General features: G+C 37.0%; 1 protein-coding gene across 3 annotated transcripts in view; it reads right to left on the bottom strand.

Moving 5' to 3' along the window:
• The window catches only part of dpp6a (dipeptidyl peptidase like 6a), a 474,269-nt gene that overhangs the window by 43,172 nt on the left and 415,691 nt on the right, over positions 1-15,406 (bottom strand). For all 3 annotated transcript variants that reach the window (XM_039666636.2, XM_039666637.2, XM_039666635.2), the window contains one exon: positions 9,382-9,502. In XM_039666636.2, the coding sequence (XP_039522570.1) occupies positions 9,382-9,502 (121 nt within the window). The remainder of the gene's footprint in view (positions 1-9,381; positions 9,503-15,406) is intronic.

The following is a 15,406-nucleotide window of genomic DNA, read 5'->3' as shown; positions in this document are numbered from 1 at the left end:
TACTTACATACCAAAGTCCAAAAGTAATGTCGGTATGATTTTTTTTTAAGTTTTTGAAAAAAAAGTATATTATGCATTTTTAAATATATCCATTTTGGAAACAGTTATGCTGGTCAATATTTTTGTGGAAACCAATATAATTTTTTTTTTCAGGACTTATTGATGAGTAGAAGTTAATTTTTATTTGAAAGAGAAATCAGTTGTAACATTATAAATGTCTTTATTGTCTCTTTTGGTGTGTCATTGCTAAATAAAAGTGTTAATTTCCTTTTAGAAAAAATAAAATAAAATATACCCTAAACATTTGAACAGTAGTCCATATTAAAGAAGATAAGTCCCCTTATATAGATTTAATGTAACCTAGGTAGTTACTTCTTGAACTGTAGGAAACTGTTTGTAAACTGGTTAACAAAAGCATTGCATATAAGGAACATGAACATTTCCAGCAGAACAAACAGGACAGGAAAATGTTATAAGAAAAGGGTTGTATATGAAACACTGAAACATGGAAACAGAAATTACAGTTTCCTTCCTCTTTCAAACAATATAAGTCAGTTGTGTAGCTCACTTCAACAGGGGGCAGTACAGAGCCTTAGTAAGAGATTGCAGTCTAAAACACTGTAATGACACTTCAGGATATGACTGCACATAAACTGCACAAACGCTCTAATCAGATTAATGATCTGGGGATGGTGGGGAACATGGCTAACTGATTAAACTAGTTATCAGAAAAACAAGAAGCAGCATATGATAGTGTGTCCTCAAAACCAGCCCCTGAGATTCCTGAATAATAAATAAGTCATTTGACAAAAGAGAGATGATCTTATGTACATTAAACCTGAATAAAAATCACTTTATGTTAAGCATCACAGACTGTTCAAGCAAACCACACAACGTCATATGAGGACAGCCAAAGGGAACACTGTCCACGGCTGAGAGCAAAACCATAGAAAGTTTGGCTTTCTTAACCCTAGAATGCATGAAGCAAAACAACCTACACGGATACATAAAATGGGTCAAAATGACCCGTATTGTTCAAACTGTTGAAATTCGAAATCATGGCAGAAGTAGTAGGTCATCCAATTCAGATATACTACACATTTCACATATTGTTTTTCACCTTCTGTATTCAGACACAGGGTTGGTGTATGAGGCAAATTCTTGTCTCAGAGCAAAGACACTATATATATATATATATATATATATATATATATATATACATAGAGAGAGAGAGAGAGAGAGAGAGAGAGAGAGAGAGAGAGAGAGAAAGAGAGAGAGAGAGAGAGAGAGAAAGAGAGAGAGAGAGAAAGTGTAGAGTCAAAATTCCATAGAAAAATGCCCTTTACGCATTCTAGGGTTGACACATGTCCACTGCTTTAGAGTGAGCAGCATTTTCAAGCTGAATGGCAGGCTTGTATGAGGGATTGTGGGATTGTTAGTAGTGCAGAGCAATTGGTGAGGGCATCTAAATGTCGGAAACTGCTGAATTGTATGAAAAAGAAAGGCAAAAAGTGCTGGAGTGAAGCATACCCTAGTGAGGTGTAGGGAGGTTTGTCATAAGCATTTCAAAATCTGTCAGCACTCGGCAGTGCAGGAGGTTCTGCCAGATTTAGTGCTGAAAAATCATATCAGTATAGGGAAAGTGGCCCTATTAAGCCCACAAAAAATCCTACATATGATAAATATCAGAAACCTTCTTCAATAAGGTAAATATTAAATGAAAGTTGAACCATAGAAACGCTCATGTTTTGTCATAAACAAACTAAATTAAGTTTATGGAAAGGTTCATTGTGTGCTTAGTGGGCTTATTAGGGAAAACATGTTGACATTGAAGCAGTTCCTTCAAAACCCACTAGAGAAAGAAATATAACTACTGGATTATAAATACAAACAGATGATTACGTTTGTTTTCATTGTATGTGGATGGCAACAGTTTTTATACATTTTCAATGTCATGCACTAGCAGCAGATACATATGAAATCAATCCTTTCAAATACAGAACCCTGTGTTTTATGTTTCAGCACTTTAATGTTGATATTTTCTTGTCTTGCTGTGCCTGTGTTCTCCTCCTGTGGTTTGTTTAGTGATAGTCTTATTATTGGGAGATTGGGTCCCTGGCTCTACCATTGGAGAAAGCATAACAGCTAACGTGGATCACATGTGCCTTGATAACCACATTAAAGCCTAGATCTGTGGATTGAGCTGTGCAACAGTCAATCCCTGTTTGTGGATGCCATAGAAATGAATGAGAAGTGCCGTAAACTGAATCATACCTGCCGCGCAATTGTCCATGTCTCTTATCGAATTTTTAAGAACAAACAAGTTGAAGATTAGCGAACAGTCGATTCATTAAATGATAAACCGTTTTCACACAAAAAGAGTTTATTCAGCATAGTGAAGACTCTCCTCCATTGACATCCATTAAAAAATAGGCCTCTGGTCTCTTTCCCTGTATACCACGTGCAGAAATGTAACAAGCAAAGCATTTTCATTAAATGGTTATAATCATAATGATCATTATCATAATGTACTTTAAATATCAATAATGTCAGGAAGATATCAGCTCTGCTGTTGTTCATTAATACCAGTAATGATGTTGTATAGGGATGTGAACGGTTAATCAATTATCGATTAATGAATTAATCGATAATTTGCATCCTTAATGTTGTACAATGAGGACATTGTAATGTTTTTGGATAATTGCCATCTGCCCCTGGTTTGGATTATCTCAGTTTGAAATACTTTTAAAAATCTAAATTTAAACGGATCAACGGATTTAAAAAAACAGATCTTATATAACAGTAAAGCTTTTGGGTCTCACTTTATATTAAGTATGAAACAAATTGTTAGGTACAATGTACAATGTTATTCAATATGTGGAAGGACATCATTTCCTGTGAAACAGAAAGACAGGGTGGGACATATCTAGCAGCTCCTCTACTTTTGTAAAATAGCGAATAGTGTAAAGTATTTTTTGTGATAAAAGGCCAGAGCAGTTGAGCTCGTTAAGTCACATTTGACAGCCACAGTCTAATCAGTTCCCCTTTTAGATTTAATATGAAACCGTTACTAAAGCAAAACAGCGAGCATAATCATGCTGAGGATGTGTAGTTTCTAAAGTAAGCAATTTATGTTGGTGCGTGGCATCGGTGTTATCTCTTCTACTCATCAGTGCTGTTTCTAATGCCGAGTCTGTTTCATCCTGATCTCCTCCATATTGCTCAGTTTAAAAGACAACATTCTGAACAAAATTGAAATGGATCTGAGACGTTTTCTAGTATATGTGATAAGCGGATATTATCAGCTCTGTGCTATAGTGTCTCTGGACTGGTTGCATGACACTGATAATAATGATAATAATAATACATTTTATTTATATTGCGCTTTTCTTGTACTCAAAGTGCTACCAGTACAGTACAAATGTAAATACATTCATAAAAAAAAAAAAAAAACAAAAAAAAAAAACAAGCAATATAATAAAATATGCATCTATTGTCACCAATTAAGACACAAACACCTTCTTTAAAAAGATGGGTTTTTAACTGTTTCTTAAAACTCGTTAATGTTGTAGCATTCCTAACAGTTAAAGGAAGTGCATTCCACAACCTGGGGGGCTGCCACATAGAAAGCTCTTTCACCCATCATTTTCAGTCTGCTAGAAGGCTGTTTAAGTAGAAAAGAGTTGGCGGAGCAGAGAGATCAAGAGGGCATATTTTAAATCACACACACACACACACACACACACACACACACACATTAAGATAATGATTCTGCGTTCACAACAAAAATAACGACTTTATTTCAACTATTCACACTATTTTAACGATGTCTTTAATGACTTTTCGAGGACAGCAAGAGCCAGTCCCTCAAGAAGCCTATGGACTGTATGCAGGAGCGATCTTAATATCTTAAATATCTTAATTTGTGTTCCGAAGATGAACGAAGGTCTTAGGGGTTGGAACAACATGAGGGTGAGTAAATACTGACAGAATTTTCATTTTTGGGTGAACTAACCCTTTAAGAGCTAATGCACGGATTCTGCGTTCATTATATTGGCATGCGTTTTATACTTATTAAAGACAAAATCGACTATGTTTAAAGTATACTCATGAAGACCGACATTGACACAGTTTTGCGTGTTAAAGCAATATAATCTGTGAAAAATAACTTTTTTATGAAACTGATTTTTTATGAATGTGCTCATAGTCATCCCAGAGAGCGCGTGAGCACTGATAGTTTAAAATTGCTTGAATGTTAAACTGGTAAGACGTTTAACGTTTTAACATAAAAAAAAAAAACGTGCAAATGGTAAACTTCATTCATGATGCACTGCTGGCCCGATGGTGCAAGTGAATATTCCGTCATGTCCCGACTCCTGAACGCGAGTGTGTATTATGGCGGCAGCTATTAACGCTTGCCTTCCACAACACATTCTGAGAGAAGAGAAGACGCGGCACCGCTGCACACTCACGCTGTTTGTGAAATTGCGTCCGGCAGATAGTTATTAAAAGAATGATTTGATTTTATAATCTGTGTGGATTACGATAGCGGGAATATCCCGCATTATAAATGGGAGACCTGTGGGAATGATTAGAATTTTGAACACCGAAATTCGAGCCCTGGTCTTATGCATGACATTATCAAGAGTCAAGACAGTAATTTTGGGTTATTATTTGTTGATCTAAAAGCAAAAATTGTCACAACACCCAGGATTTTTAAGTAGTAGCTAGTAAGATAGTAACTATAGTAACAGCATCAGAAGACGCACTCCGTTGTAATGACACTTGGTCGGTTAATTTACGTAGGCGTTTTCTAAGTTAACGTTACCCTAATAAGCTAGTAATAAATGAACACACATACAAAAATGTTGGACTCGGTCGAGACCAAAAGCCATATTTGGCAAGACCAGTGGCCGAGGCCGAGACAAGTCCGAGTCCGAATACCAGCGAGTCCGAGACATGTCCGAGAACATAGAAAAACGGTCACAAGACCGGACTCGAGTACTACAGCCCTGCTATGAGATTCTTGCAGGGTTCACTTCATGATCTTCTCTGCCACAGCTAGAACTATACATGCAGTTCACTGATTATTCAGAGGTAATTAAAACTCCACATTGCTTATGCAGACTGATTGAGGTAATTAATATCCTCTCGGCAAAGTGATGAACTACTCAAAGAAAGCATACTTTGTAACAACAATGCAACAATCTACATTCTTGATCTCCAAATTACAGAGAGGAGATTGTGTAGGGGTGAGGTTGATTAGAACACTTTCCTCATAATAACTTTCAGCTACTTTCAAATCACATTAAGCAGATGAACACTGTGGATCGTTCAACTTTTTAATGCAAATCCATACAGCTGGAGGAATTAAACTGCTCTTGCAATGATGGATATTGGTTGTTTTAGTCTTTTTGGGTTGGCATGAGTAATCTGAATTAACATACATTAACCTTTCCTAAGCACATCAGGGAACTCTGTATCCAGAAGGGTCCACAAGACATAAACTCCATCGCCAATGAATGCACAGCCACCTGTTCTCCTCCACACACAGAACAGACTCCAGATTTGTATTCAACAGCCTCAGACTGCACCAAAGCTTGACGATTCATTGAGGATCTGCGGATGAACTGAACTGCACACAAACAATGACTGACCATAAACCCATGGACAAGAAGTCAAGGACCAGTGTTGGGAGTAACGCATTACAAAAGTAATACATTACAGTAACATATTACTTTTTGCTGTAACGAAGTAGTGTAAGGCATTACTAATCAATTTTCAGTAATACTTTACTCGTTACATGTTCAGTGAGGCTTGTATTACAGTTGTATTACAGTGAATTGTCTGCTTTTACTTCTTAAAGGCAACAGACTATGTGAAAGTTTTAAAGCAGTCTTTTAGTGCCAGTTCAGAGCGGTCGCGTCTGTAACATTGTTTTTTCCTCATAAATGCGAACACGAAAACTAAAATAAAATAAATATTTTAAGTTCTATGGAGACTGGAGAGCCAACCCTTCCTCATCCGATTTGCGCAGTGTAATTAACAGAATTACAAAAAATCGATTTTGCCTCCTATTTTTTTGTCACGCATGAATGTGTGTCTTTTCCCTAATATTAAAAATAAAACATAGACTGATATTTGTCTAATGTCTGGAGTCCTTTTTAGGAAATAGCCTATATACGTTTCAATACATGTATTTTCTGAGAATGTTTATTTCAAGTTTTGACTGCAAATGTCATCATGTCCATAATGCTGGACTTCCCCAATTTTAAATAATTTATCCTCAACTAGTTTTGTGGTGTAGGTCTACGTATTTTATAATGTTAACTTCAAATAATACTAATAGCCTAATTTAAAGATAAGGCAGCATTGGATCTGGACGGTAAGGAGAATAACACTGGAGTTAGAAGAGGTGTGTCGTGATTCTGTAGGTTCGTTGATCTGAGTCGTGTGGCGAATCGCGATTTCGGTTTCATATTGCATATCGTTACAGCCCAAAAGTTAAGTTCTACTTAGTTATTTTGGTGAAAGTAACTCAAAAGTAATACATGAGTAATGTAACGCATTACAATTCTGAGACAGTAATATTGTAAGGTAATGAATTACTTTTAAATAACAGTAACAAGTAATACCTAATGTATTACAGTTTGGAAGTAACTTGCACAACACTGTCAAGGACTAATCGACTGTATTTATGCATCATGTTTTGTACTGTATTACACAATGCATTGTTGGCTAGAACGAAGCAATACACACAGTAAAAATGAATATGCTTTATCTAATCAGTAAAATTGTGGCAACAGATTACAAGCAAAACAAATTAGAATTGAGTAATAATTAATCCAATTATTCCTTAAAAGTTAACCATTTAAAATGAGTAACGTTGACACCAAAAAAATTAAACAAAAATATCTGAATAACAGACAGACGTCAAAGATTAATTAAGAACTCTTTATTTTAAGTTGCCAACATTGAACACACCTGATGTTAACACGCAGAATCACTGAAGGAGAAAACCTTCATTTTAAAACAAACCTAAAACAAACACTGATCACCACAATGGTGACTGAAATGTACGGGGAGTGTACGTTTTACTCATTTTAAATGGTTAACTTTTAGTTCACCTAAAAATGAAAATTATGTCATTAATGACTCACCCTTATGTCGTTCCAAGCCAGTAAGACCTCCGTTCATTCTCTTCCGGTTCTGTTGTCATTGCTCGTTCACGATTCCAATGACGCTGCTGACGTCTTAACTTGTGCACCCGAGCTTCGTTTACAGTCTGATGGAGACGCGCGCTGTATTCAAACTTTTCTACATTGTTTGTATTTTGGTATTGCAATATTTTTTAAAAATGGTTCGTAAGTGTGCATCTCACGGATGTCCTAATCGTCCTAATCGGGCCGAAAGATAACCCATCAGCGGCGTCAAAATTGGAATCGTAAACGAGCAATGACAACAGAACCGGAAGAGAATACAATGCTGAATAAAAAGTCGTTGTTTTTGCTATGTTTGGACCAAAAAGTATTTTCGATCTTCGAAAAGGTCTTACGGGCTTGGAACGACATGAGGGTGAGTCATTAATGACATCATTTTCATTTTTGGGTGAACTAACCCTTTAAACACTGTAGTTGTATCTGAAGCATGGAACATTTTAAGTTGTCGACATGCAATGCACTTTACATGCTTCCAAAAATGTAACTTTTCTAAGGACAAATGCAAGCCTTGCTCTATTCTCTGAGGCGCGTTTGTAACGTCACATTTTACGTAATTACGTTCAAAAGGTCACGGGCGACGTAGCCGGAGGTACAGAATCAAAATCGTCCGACATCGTTGTTTTTCCTTTTAATTCCTTTTTTGTAAACGGTGTTTGAGTTAGTTTGCACGTTCAACCTATGCGTTCAACTTGTAAACACGGACTCTGTACTTTCGGCTACGTCGCCCGTGACCTTTTGAACGTAATTACGTAATACGTGACGTTGCAAACGCGCCTCACAGAATATAGCAAGGCTAGCATTTGTCCTTAGAAAAGTTACATTTTTGGAATAAGTTTTGAAATAACCGATCGTTTCGCATGATAAGACCCTTATTCATCGTCTGATATCGTTTAAAGACATTTGAACCTGCATCTGAAACAGTTATAAACCGTCTTTTGATACTTGAACCATCCGGTTCCCATTGAAGTCCATTATATGGAGAAAAATCCTGGAATGTTTTCATCAAAAACCTAAATTTCTTTTCGACTGAGGAAAGAAAGACATGGACATCTTGGATGACATGGGGGTGAGTAGATTATCAGCAAAAGTTTTTTCAAAAGTGAACTAATCCTTTAAAAGATCTAAAAAGGTTGATAAAAGCGACATTTCAGCATCTATCCAATCGTACTAAAAAGTATGTTTTCTATCTTTGCAAAAAACGTAAAATACCTACGTATTAACAATGAGACCAGGCTGGAAGAACGGTTCGTAAAGGGACACCGGCCAGGAACCCGCAGCAGAACTCTGTCTGTGGAAAATATAGGTACCTGTAGGCTGTTTAGGGTTGCCAAGCTACTTGGCAAATTAATATAGAATTCAAATGACATTACAGGTGTTTGATTATTGAGTTTTTAAAAATGGCTTCAAATATGAATCATCCAATCAGGAAGATGCATGTGCTGCAAAATCAATATCTAAAAACTAAAGAATGCAAATACTGTAGATGAATGAGAAGGATAAATAATTCATACTGTGAATCGAAGCAGAGCGAATGAGATCAGGAGCAACAGAAATAGGCCAGGATAAGTCTCTGCACTCTTTAAAACATTCAACCCCTTCAATAAATAAAAAGTGTCAATTTTGAGACCTTCAGCACCTCATAAACTCATGGCAAGGGTCAGTTGCTGCAATATGAGCTCAGATTAAAGTTTAAATGGGAGACTCACATCTCACAGGGTGAAAATCCACAACCACAGAGTCCTGTCCAAGATAGCGGTGCATTCAGGGAGATTATTGGCTATTGATTCTTTGACAATGCGTAGAAAACCATCTTTCACCATTGAAGGGTGAGAGAGGACCAGTCCTGCGACGTTGTTTTATTATGTTTTACAGAGCAGTCGGCAGAAAGGCCACTGCTGCTCGTCTCTTTTTGTTGTTTCTATTTATTTTGTGAGCAAAGTTTGTTGACCATTTGCTGGTTCTCGCCTCCTTTTTCCCTGATCTTGAATTTGGGTACAATACCCAATATTCTCTACATGCAAAGAGGCTATGTTCACCTTAGTTGTCAAGTTTTTTCTATGGGTTTGGTCAGGCCAGTACTTGTCCTGACAAAGCCTTATCTAAAATCACGTTTAGCTTTGCAAGGCATAAAAAACATATGTACATGTTTTATCTTTCATACCTTCATAGAGCCAGTCGCTCAGGCCGTTGAAAATCACACCCTCTTTCCCAGTAGAAACAAGACGGATGGATCTGTTCTCCACAGTGGCCCGGTAGTAGATGTTATTCTCAAATATAAAAATCTGGAGAAATGGATAGAAACACAAACACATTGCAATCAAAATTTGATGGATAGGCTAGGAGGGCTTGGTGATGAAATTTACAGTGTGCATGGAGAACTTTAAAGGGGTTATAGTTTTTATTATTACACCCCTCCAGAGACAATCTTTTTTTATTTTGCTGTGCCTTTAAGAAATGCCCGCTTTGCAGGCGAAACAGTACTTTTTTTCACACATGCTGCAGGGTTGCTCTTGTGTTAAATATAGTTGTTAACGGCAAATTCAGTGCCATATATTATTATTATTATTACTTTTAAGTGGGCCACTCAATCTGTTGAGTTCAGACTAAAATAATCAGGAATGCTGTTAAAAATCTTGTTCTAACATCAGGATTATTCGCAAGGATCCACAGGGCAACAGCTTTGGTCAACCATTGCAAATTGAAATGTGAGCACTTCTGCTTTTTGTGACTAATCATACTTATCTTGCTTTATCTTGACTTTGCAGGCCAAGTGTCTGATAACCAAACAGACATTTTTATGTACGTAACAAAGTTTTTGAGTCGTTTTTGCATTTAAGTCTAAACTCTTTTTTGGACAGGGGAGGTTTTCAGTTCTGAAAGTTAATGATTTCATAGTACAGTTTGACTGAGAAAGCTCATGCAAGCCCTGTCCCAAATGGCGCACTTCATATGCACTTTCGGTTTTGTGGACTTACAATGGCTGCCACGTCCACTTGTCCGTTAAGTCTCAGACTCAGATGAAAGCCATTTAAGGTGCCATTTATGACAGGGCCCAGATTAAAAGGTCTTTCCATGTAACTTTCAGGCTTTTACACAAAGTGAAATTTTTCTTTGGGATTAAGGCTCAATCCCAATGGGCTCTATGCACGGCGGTATTTCCGGTGAAGGTGTAAGGATGCTCGATAACTTCCGCCGATCGTAGAGTCCAATGCAATACAGAGAATTTATATTGAATTTTATACTCCATGGTTTTACTAAAGAAACGTTAGTCACAAAAACAGATAAAACAGACACCCCTCGTTGTGTTTATGCTTCTTTTTAAAATTATATTAAATAAACATAACTATATATAAAATTACATCTAAACGTATGTACGTTTCGTTTCAATGACGGGAGGACAGTAAATTTTGAAGACTCTGCCATAGTCCCGTTTTCCTCGGTTTTCCTCCGCTTTAATCTCCACAACCGGAAATTGACGAGTATCCTTGCGTCAAATGCAGAACTTATGCGTGCATATAGCCCATTCACCCCTTGGCCCTACCCCTTGTTTTAGAGTGTACCCCTTGGCCCTCAAATCAGAGTTACAAGGGCCAAGGGGTTGAAATATTTCCCTACGAAAAGGGTACAACCCTTTATGAACCCGATACGCCATCAGTCGTTGGCGATGGCTCTGCCGTTACAGTTATTTTACAAGATTTCTCCATGACAACGACTGACAATCAGCACAGCTGCTCTTAACTTTGAGGAAACATGATGATTATAACATTCCTTCCTCGAAATGTATGTCTTTTCTGATTCGGAAAATTTACTATGCCATTTCTTAATTTAAACGACTATTTATTATAAGAGTAAATAAAGTGCTTGGTGGAATCATCTGGCACTAAATTTAAATGTTTAACCGTTTGCGAAGCCATCTCGCCGGTGATTTGCGATGCATTCCGTGAATTTTCTCTTAGCCCTCCGTTTGGAGTGTGCCTCTGAAAAATCTCCGTTTCGAGGGCTACGTAGCCCTACCCCTTCACCCTACCACTCGATCTCAACAAGAATCGAGACACCCTACCCCTACACGTGAATGCGCAAAACGTAGGGGTAGAGCCAAGGGGTGAATTGGGATTGAGCCTTAGTGTCAGTATCCAAGCTAAGATCATTTCTTGAGCATTCAGAAGTCACCTGATGGCTTAATTTAAACAACCTCCACAGAACCATCTTTAAAATAACCTCTGCTCTCAGGAAACAAAAAGAAACATATTCCATGATTAAGATAAGAGGGTCCTGAGGGAAGATGGCAGGACATTTTGACTTTTAAAAGGAAAACCTTCCATGAGAGAACACTCCTTAAGCAGATCAAATCCAAGAGCCTTCACACGTTTAAAATTTTGGACCAGCAGCAAGAATGAGTATAATGACAACATTTGAAAATGATTTACTGTATTTTAACCAAATTAAATTTAAAGAAAAATCTGATATAGCAATAATTTCATTTACTTATTTTTTGGCATACAACTTTTTGTTGTATATCTCTTCACACTAAACTATTCAAAAAGAAATAGTTTTCCCCGAAAAGGTCAGGTCAATTTGTCTCTCAGACATACTTTGCCTGAACCCAACATGTCAGTGTTTGGCTTGCACAACCTCTGTAGAAATTAAAGTGCAAATTGCCCAATGTTTTTTCAGCTAACCCGACAGTTCTCTGAGAAATCCATATCCCCAGATAGGAATGTCTGTGACTGCAGTATTGCATTTTTTCCCCAGCGCTTCTCATTTACTTTGACCTTCATCGAACACTGTAATTAAAGCTAATTTTCTTGTTGTGCTTCCAAGTGCAACTTCATTACATATTTAGATCTTTCCACTAATGTTATGGCCAAAATATCAGTTAGTGGTTCCATTACTGTAGTCAATTCATAAATTTATTCATTTAATGATAAAAATATATAAAATGAATTAAGTTTAGTTTATTTCAATGGGTGTACATCACATGTAGAGGTATTTTGGGGTTGAAACTACTAATACATATACAGAAAGATTTGAAAGGCTGTTCAAAAACACTCTAATAACCCGAATGAAGTCATTTATTTAGGGGTTTTGTGTGAAAACTGACCTCTAATGCCAATTAACAATAACCATACACATGCAGACTTTTAACGCCCTCAAGGTTCAAACGCCTTGCACCTAGTTAAATCTATTTTACACAGATAAAATGGATAGAGTAAAAATTTGGCACCCAGACCAGGTCAATACTCTTGAATTTATTACAATGTCAACATTATGTGTGGGTGCTTGTAAACCCACTGTTGGCTGTAGAAATGGATCTAGGTCCCATCAGATTTTTACGTGATGTGAATCCATTTTTTGTTTCTATCATACTGTTGCAAGCTGACCCAACTCAAATCAATGGAAACAGTCCAATTTGATCATGAACAGCTTGATGCTGTTTTTATGTGATGTTTTACAGGGAGTTCATGTACTGCACTGAGTGTTAGGGGTGTTGATAACATATCAGACTATTGACAGTGAACTAGCTCAGGAGAAGCATTGATTTGTAATCCCCTCTTAAACACACCACAGCCACTTCAGGCTGCACTGGATGACACACACTGATTTATTCGGGCATGTTCGAGCAGTAAACAAAGCAAACTCAGAGTATCTCTGTAAGACAATGTACTGTAAGATTTTTTCAATGAAAATGTAAACAATTTAAAACCAACATAAAAAGGTGTTTTCTGAGTTTCATGCATGCTTAATTGTATTTAATATCTTTGTAGTGTATTTCAACTTCTTTTTCCTTAACTTTCTTCTCTCGCAAAATTTCACTTTCATCTAGTATATTTATTACAAGTGATAGCAAATATTTTTGAGGGGTATGAAGCACCTGATAAACATGCTCACTTGTGATTCATTGGCTTGGGTTTGGTCTAATAATCAGACATGAATAATAATAATAATAAAAAAATCTAAAATTTCTCCACACCTCCCTCTGTGATCATATATAATCACGTCCTGCAGCGGTCTGATTAAGTGACAAGACTCATTAAACTCAGTGATTTACTGTCGCACAGCAGTTCTAAGTAAACATCAAATGTAAGTTATATATAATATCAGCTGCTGACTTTTTTATATGCTATTGTCTGAATAATGAGGAGCTGTATAAATGTTTTTTATAAATAATTATTTACAGAGAAAGAGTTTTAGATTATATTTTCCATGTTGTTTCTAGCATGAATTTATGGAGACGTAACACAAATAGATGATGAAGTCCTAATTTTAATATTGATCCTACTGTTTTGGTATAATTATTTTAAATATATAGTAATTAGAAATTAGGATGCTGATATATATTTTAAGAGTTTGGACTGTTTTCAAAACGAGTACATTTCCTGTGATGAAAGTATCTGATTAAATAAAAGTAGGGCAGTCTGAGAGCCGCGAGAACGGCTGAGAGCCGTGAGGCTGGTGATGCGATTGCTAATGAGCACTACAATGCCTTGTGTCCATCACGGAGGAGCTACAGGAGGATAAAAAAGGAGTGACGACAGTGAAGGATGAGATAGGACCAGGCCTGAACTATTTACAATGTGATCATGGATGGAGTTGCACGATAAACTACGTCATTGCGACAACACATCTCATCACGATACGCACTTTACGGCATTAGTCCTGCATTTTGTTCACACAGAAAGCTTTACTGGACTGATCCCAGCAATGTTACTAAGTCCCTATTCCAGGATCGGTCCCGTGATCAATCCCAGGACGCGTTCACACAGAAGGCACTCTAGCAATTGTATGGCAATTATCTGGAACCAACGCTCTGTGTGAAAGGGTCTTCAGAAAAAAGTACAAAAGCCAGGGCCTTTTAAAAGGTACACTTTGTGCCTAAATAGTGCATATTAGTACTTCAAAGGTACATATTGTACCAAAAGTGGGTAGTGTCCGAGTGATAGCTTTTTTTTTTTCTGACAGTGTATAATACATAGACGTGTAATAGTGTATAGACGGCTTGAATTCATTTTTAATGTTGGTTTCAAAACACTATAAATTGGAGCTGTATGGTAGTGTGAAAGTCTCAAGGTAACTTTAAAAATAATACAAGAGACACAGTGTGAATATTATAAAAGCAAGCAATCTCTATAAACATCTGTGATGCAAACACATCTCCATTTCATCCATTAAATGTTTCTCCATCGAATGGAAAGAAATGGCTTTCTGATATTGACAATAAAACCAGAGCAAACAATAATGAAAAGCGATCTTGAAAGATTATTCTGCCAAGCCAATGAAAATGTGAATTCCATGAATATATAATGACCTGGCTTAATTTCCATTCAAGGTGTTTTGAAATGACAGCTCATCTGTCCTGAAAAAAAAAAAGTTGAGATTCTCAAAACAAGTCTTCACTTACAGAGAAGAGACGGAGTCTTAACATACAGAACGGTTTTGTGTTTGAGGCGAGTGTTTTATGATCCACATGTTTAAATATGCATGTTGAGATGCATTGCATAATGCCACGTTTGGCGTGCACACATCTAGGACACAGCGCTGAAAGACAGAATGTCCTAATTATTTTGTATCACACACACTCATAAAGTCGCTGAGATCTGTCGAGCTGGTGAGCTCTCCTACATGTGGAATCATAAATTCAGTCAAGAGTCTTTTGTGTGTCTGAGTGTGCCATAAACCGATTATTTCCATGAACAGAGAGAGGAAGAGGTAGAGTCTTATGATTGACTTTTGCTGTTGGATTTTGCCCCCTTTTCGGGAATCTTATGTGATAGAAGTGGCCGCAGATTGGGGTTGTCACCCAGGGATTCTAGGATTTCATTCTCTGGGGAGCCTAGCCCTCAGTGAGAATGTGTAGCAAGAGACCATTGCCTCTTTAAACGACATCACCACATTAATATAGTAAGTCAATACCGGCACTTTGTACCAAATCAAATTGTACCAAATCAACACAAACATTTAATAAATTATATAATTATCAGTCTTTCAGGAGAGCAGAACAGTTCAAATCGGTACGTATTTACTTATGTTCACTATACCTTCACTTTAAACTGTTTTTATTTTAAACATTTTGTGTGTTTTTCTCTAAAAGATGCAAAAAGAGAACTCAGTTCAGTAAATGCAAGAGGCGGCTTTCTGTGTGTGCGCTTCAGGTGTGAGAGACGATCTATCACATGAAGTGCATGTGA

This window comes from Pimephales promelas, chromosome 22, assembly GCF_988280905.1.
Source record: "Pimephales promelas chromosome 22, fPimPro1.hap1.1, whole genome shotgun sequence".
NCBI lineage: Eukaryota > Metazoa > Chordata > Actinopteri > Cypriniformes > Leuciscidae > Pimephales > Pimephales promelas.
This window is presented reverse-complemented; position numbering and strand designations above follow the sequence as displayed.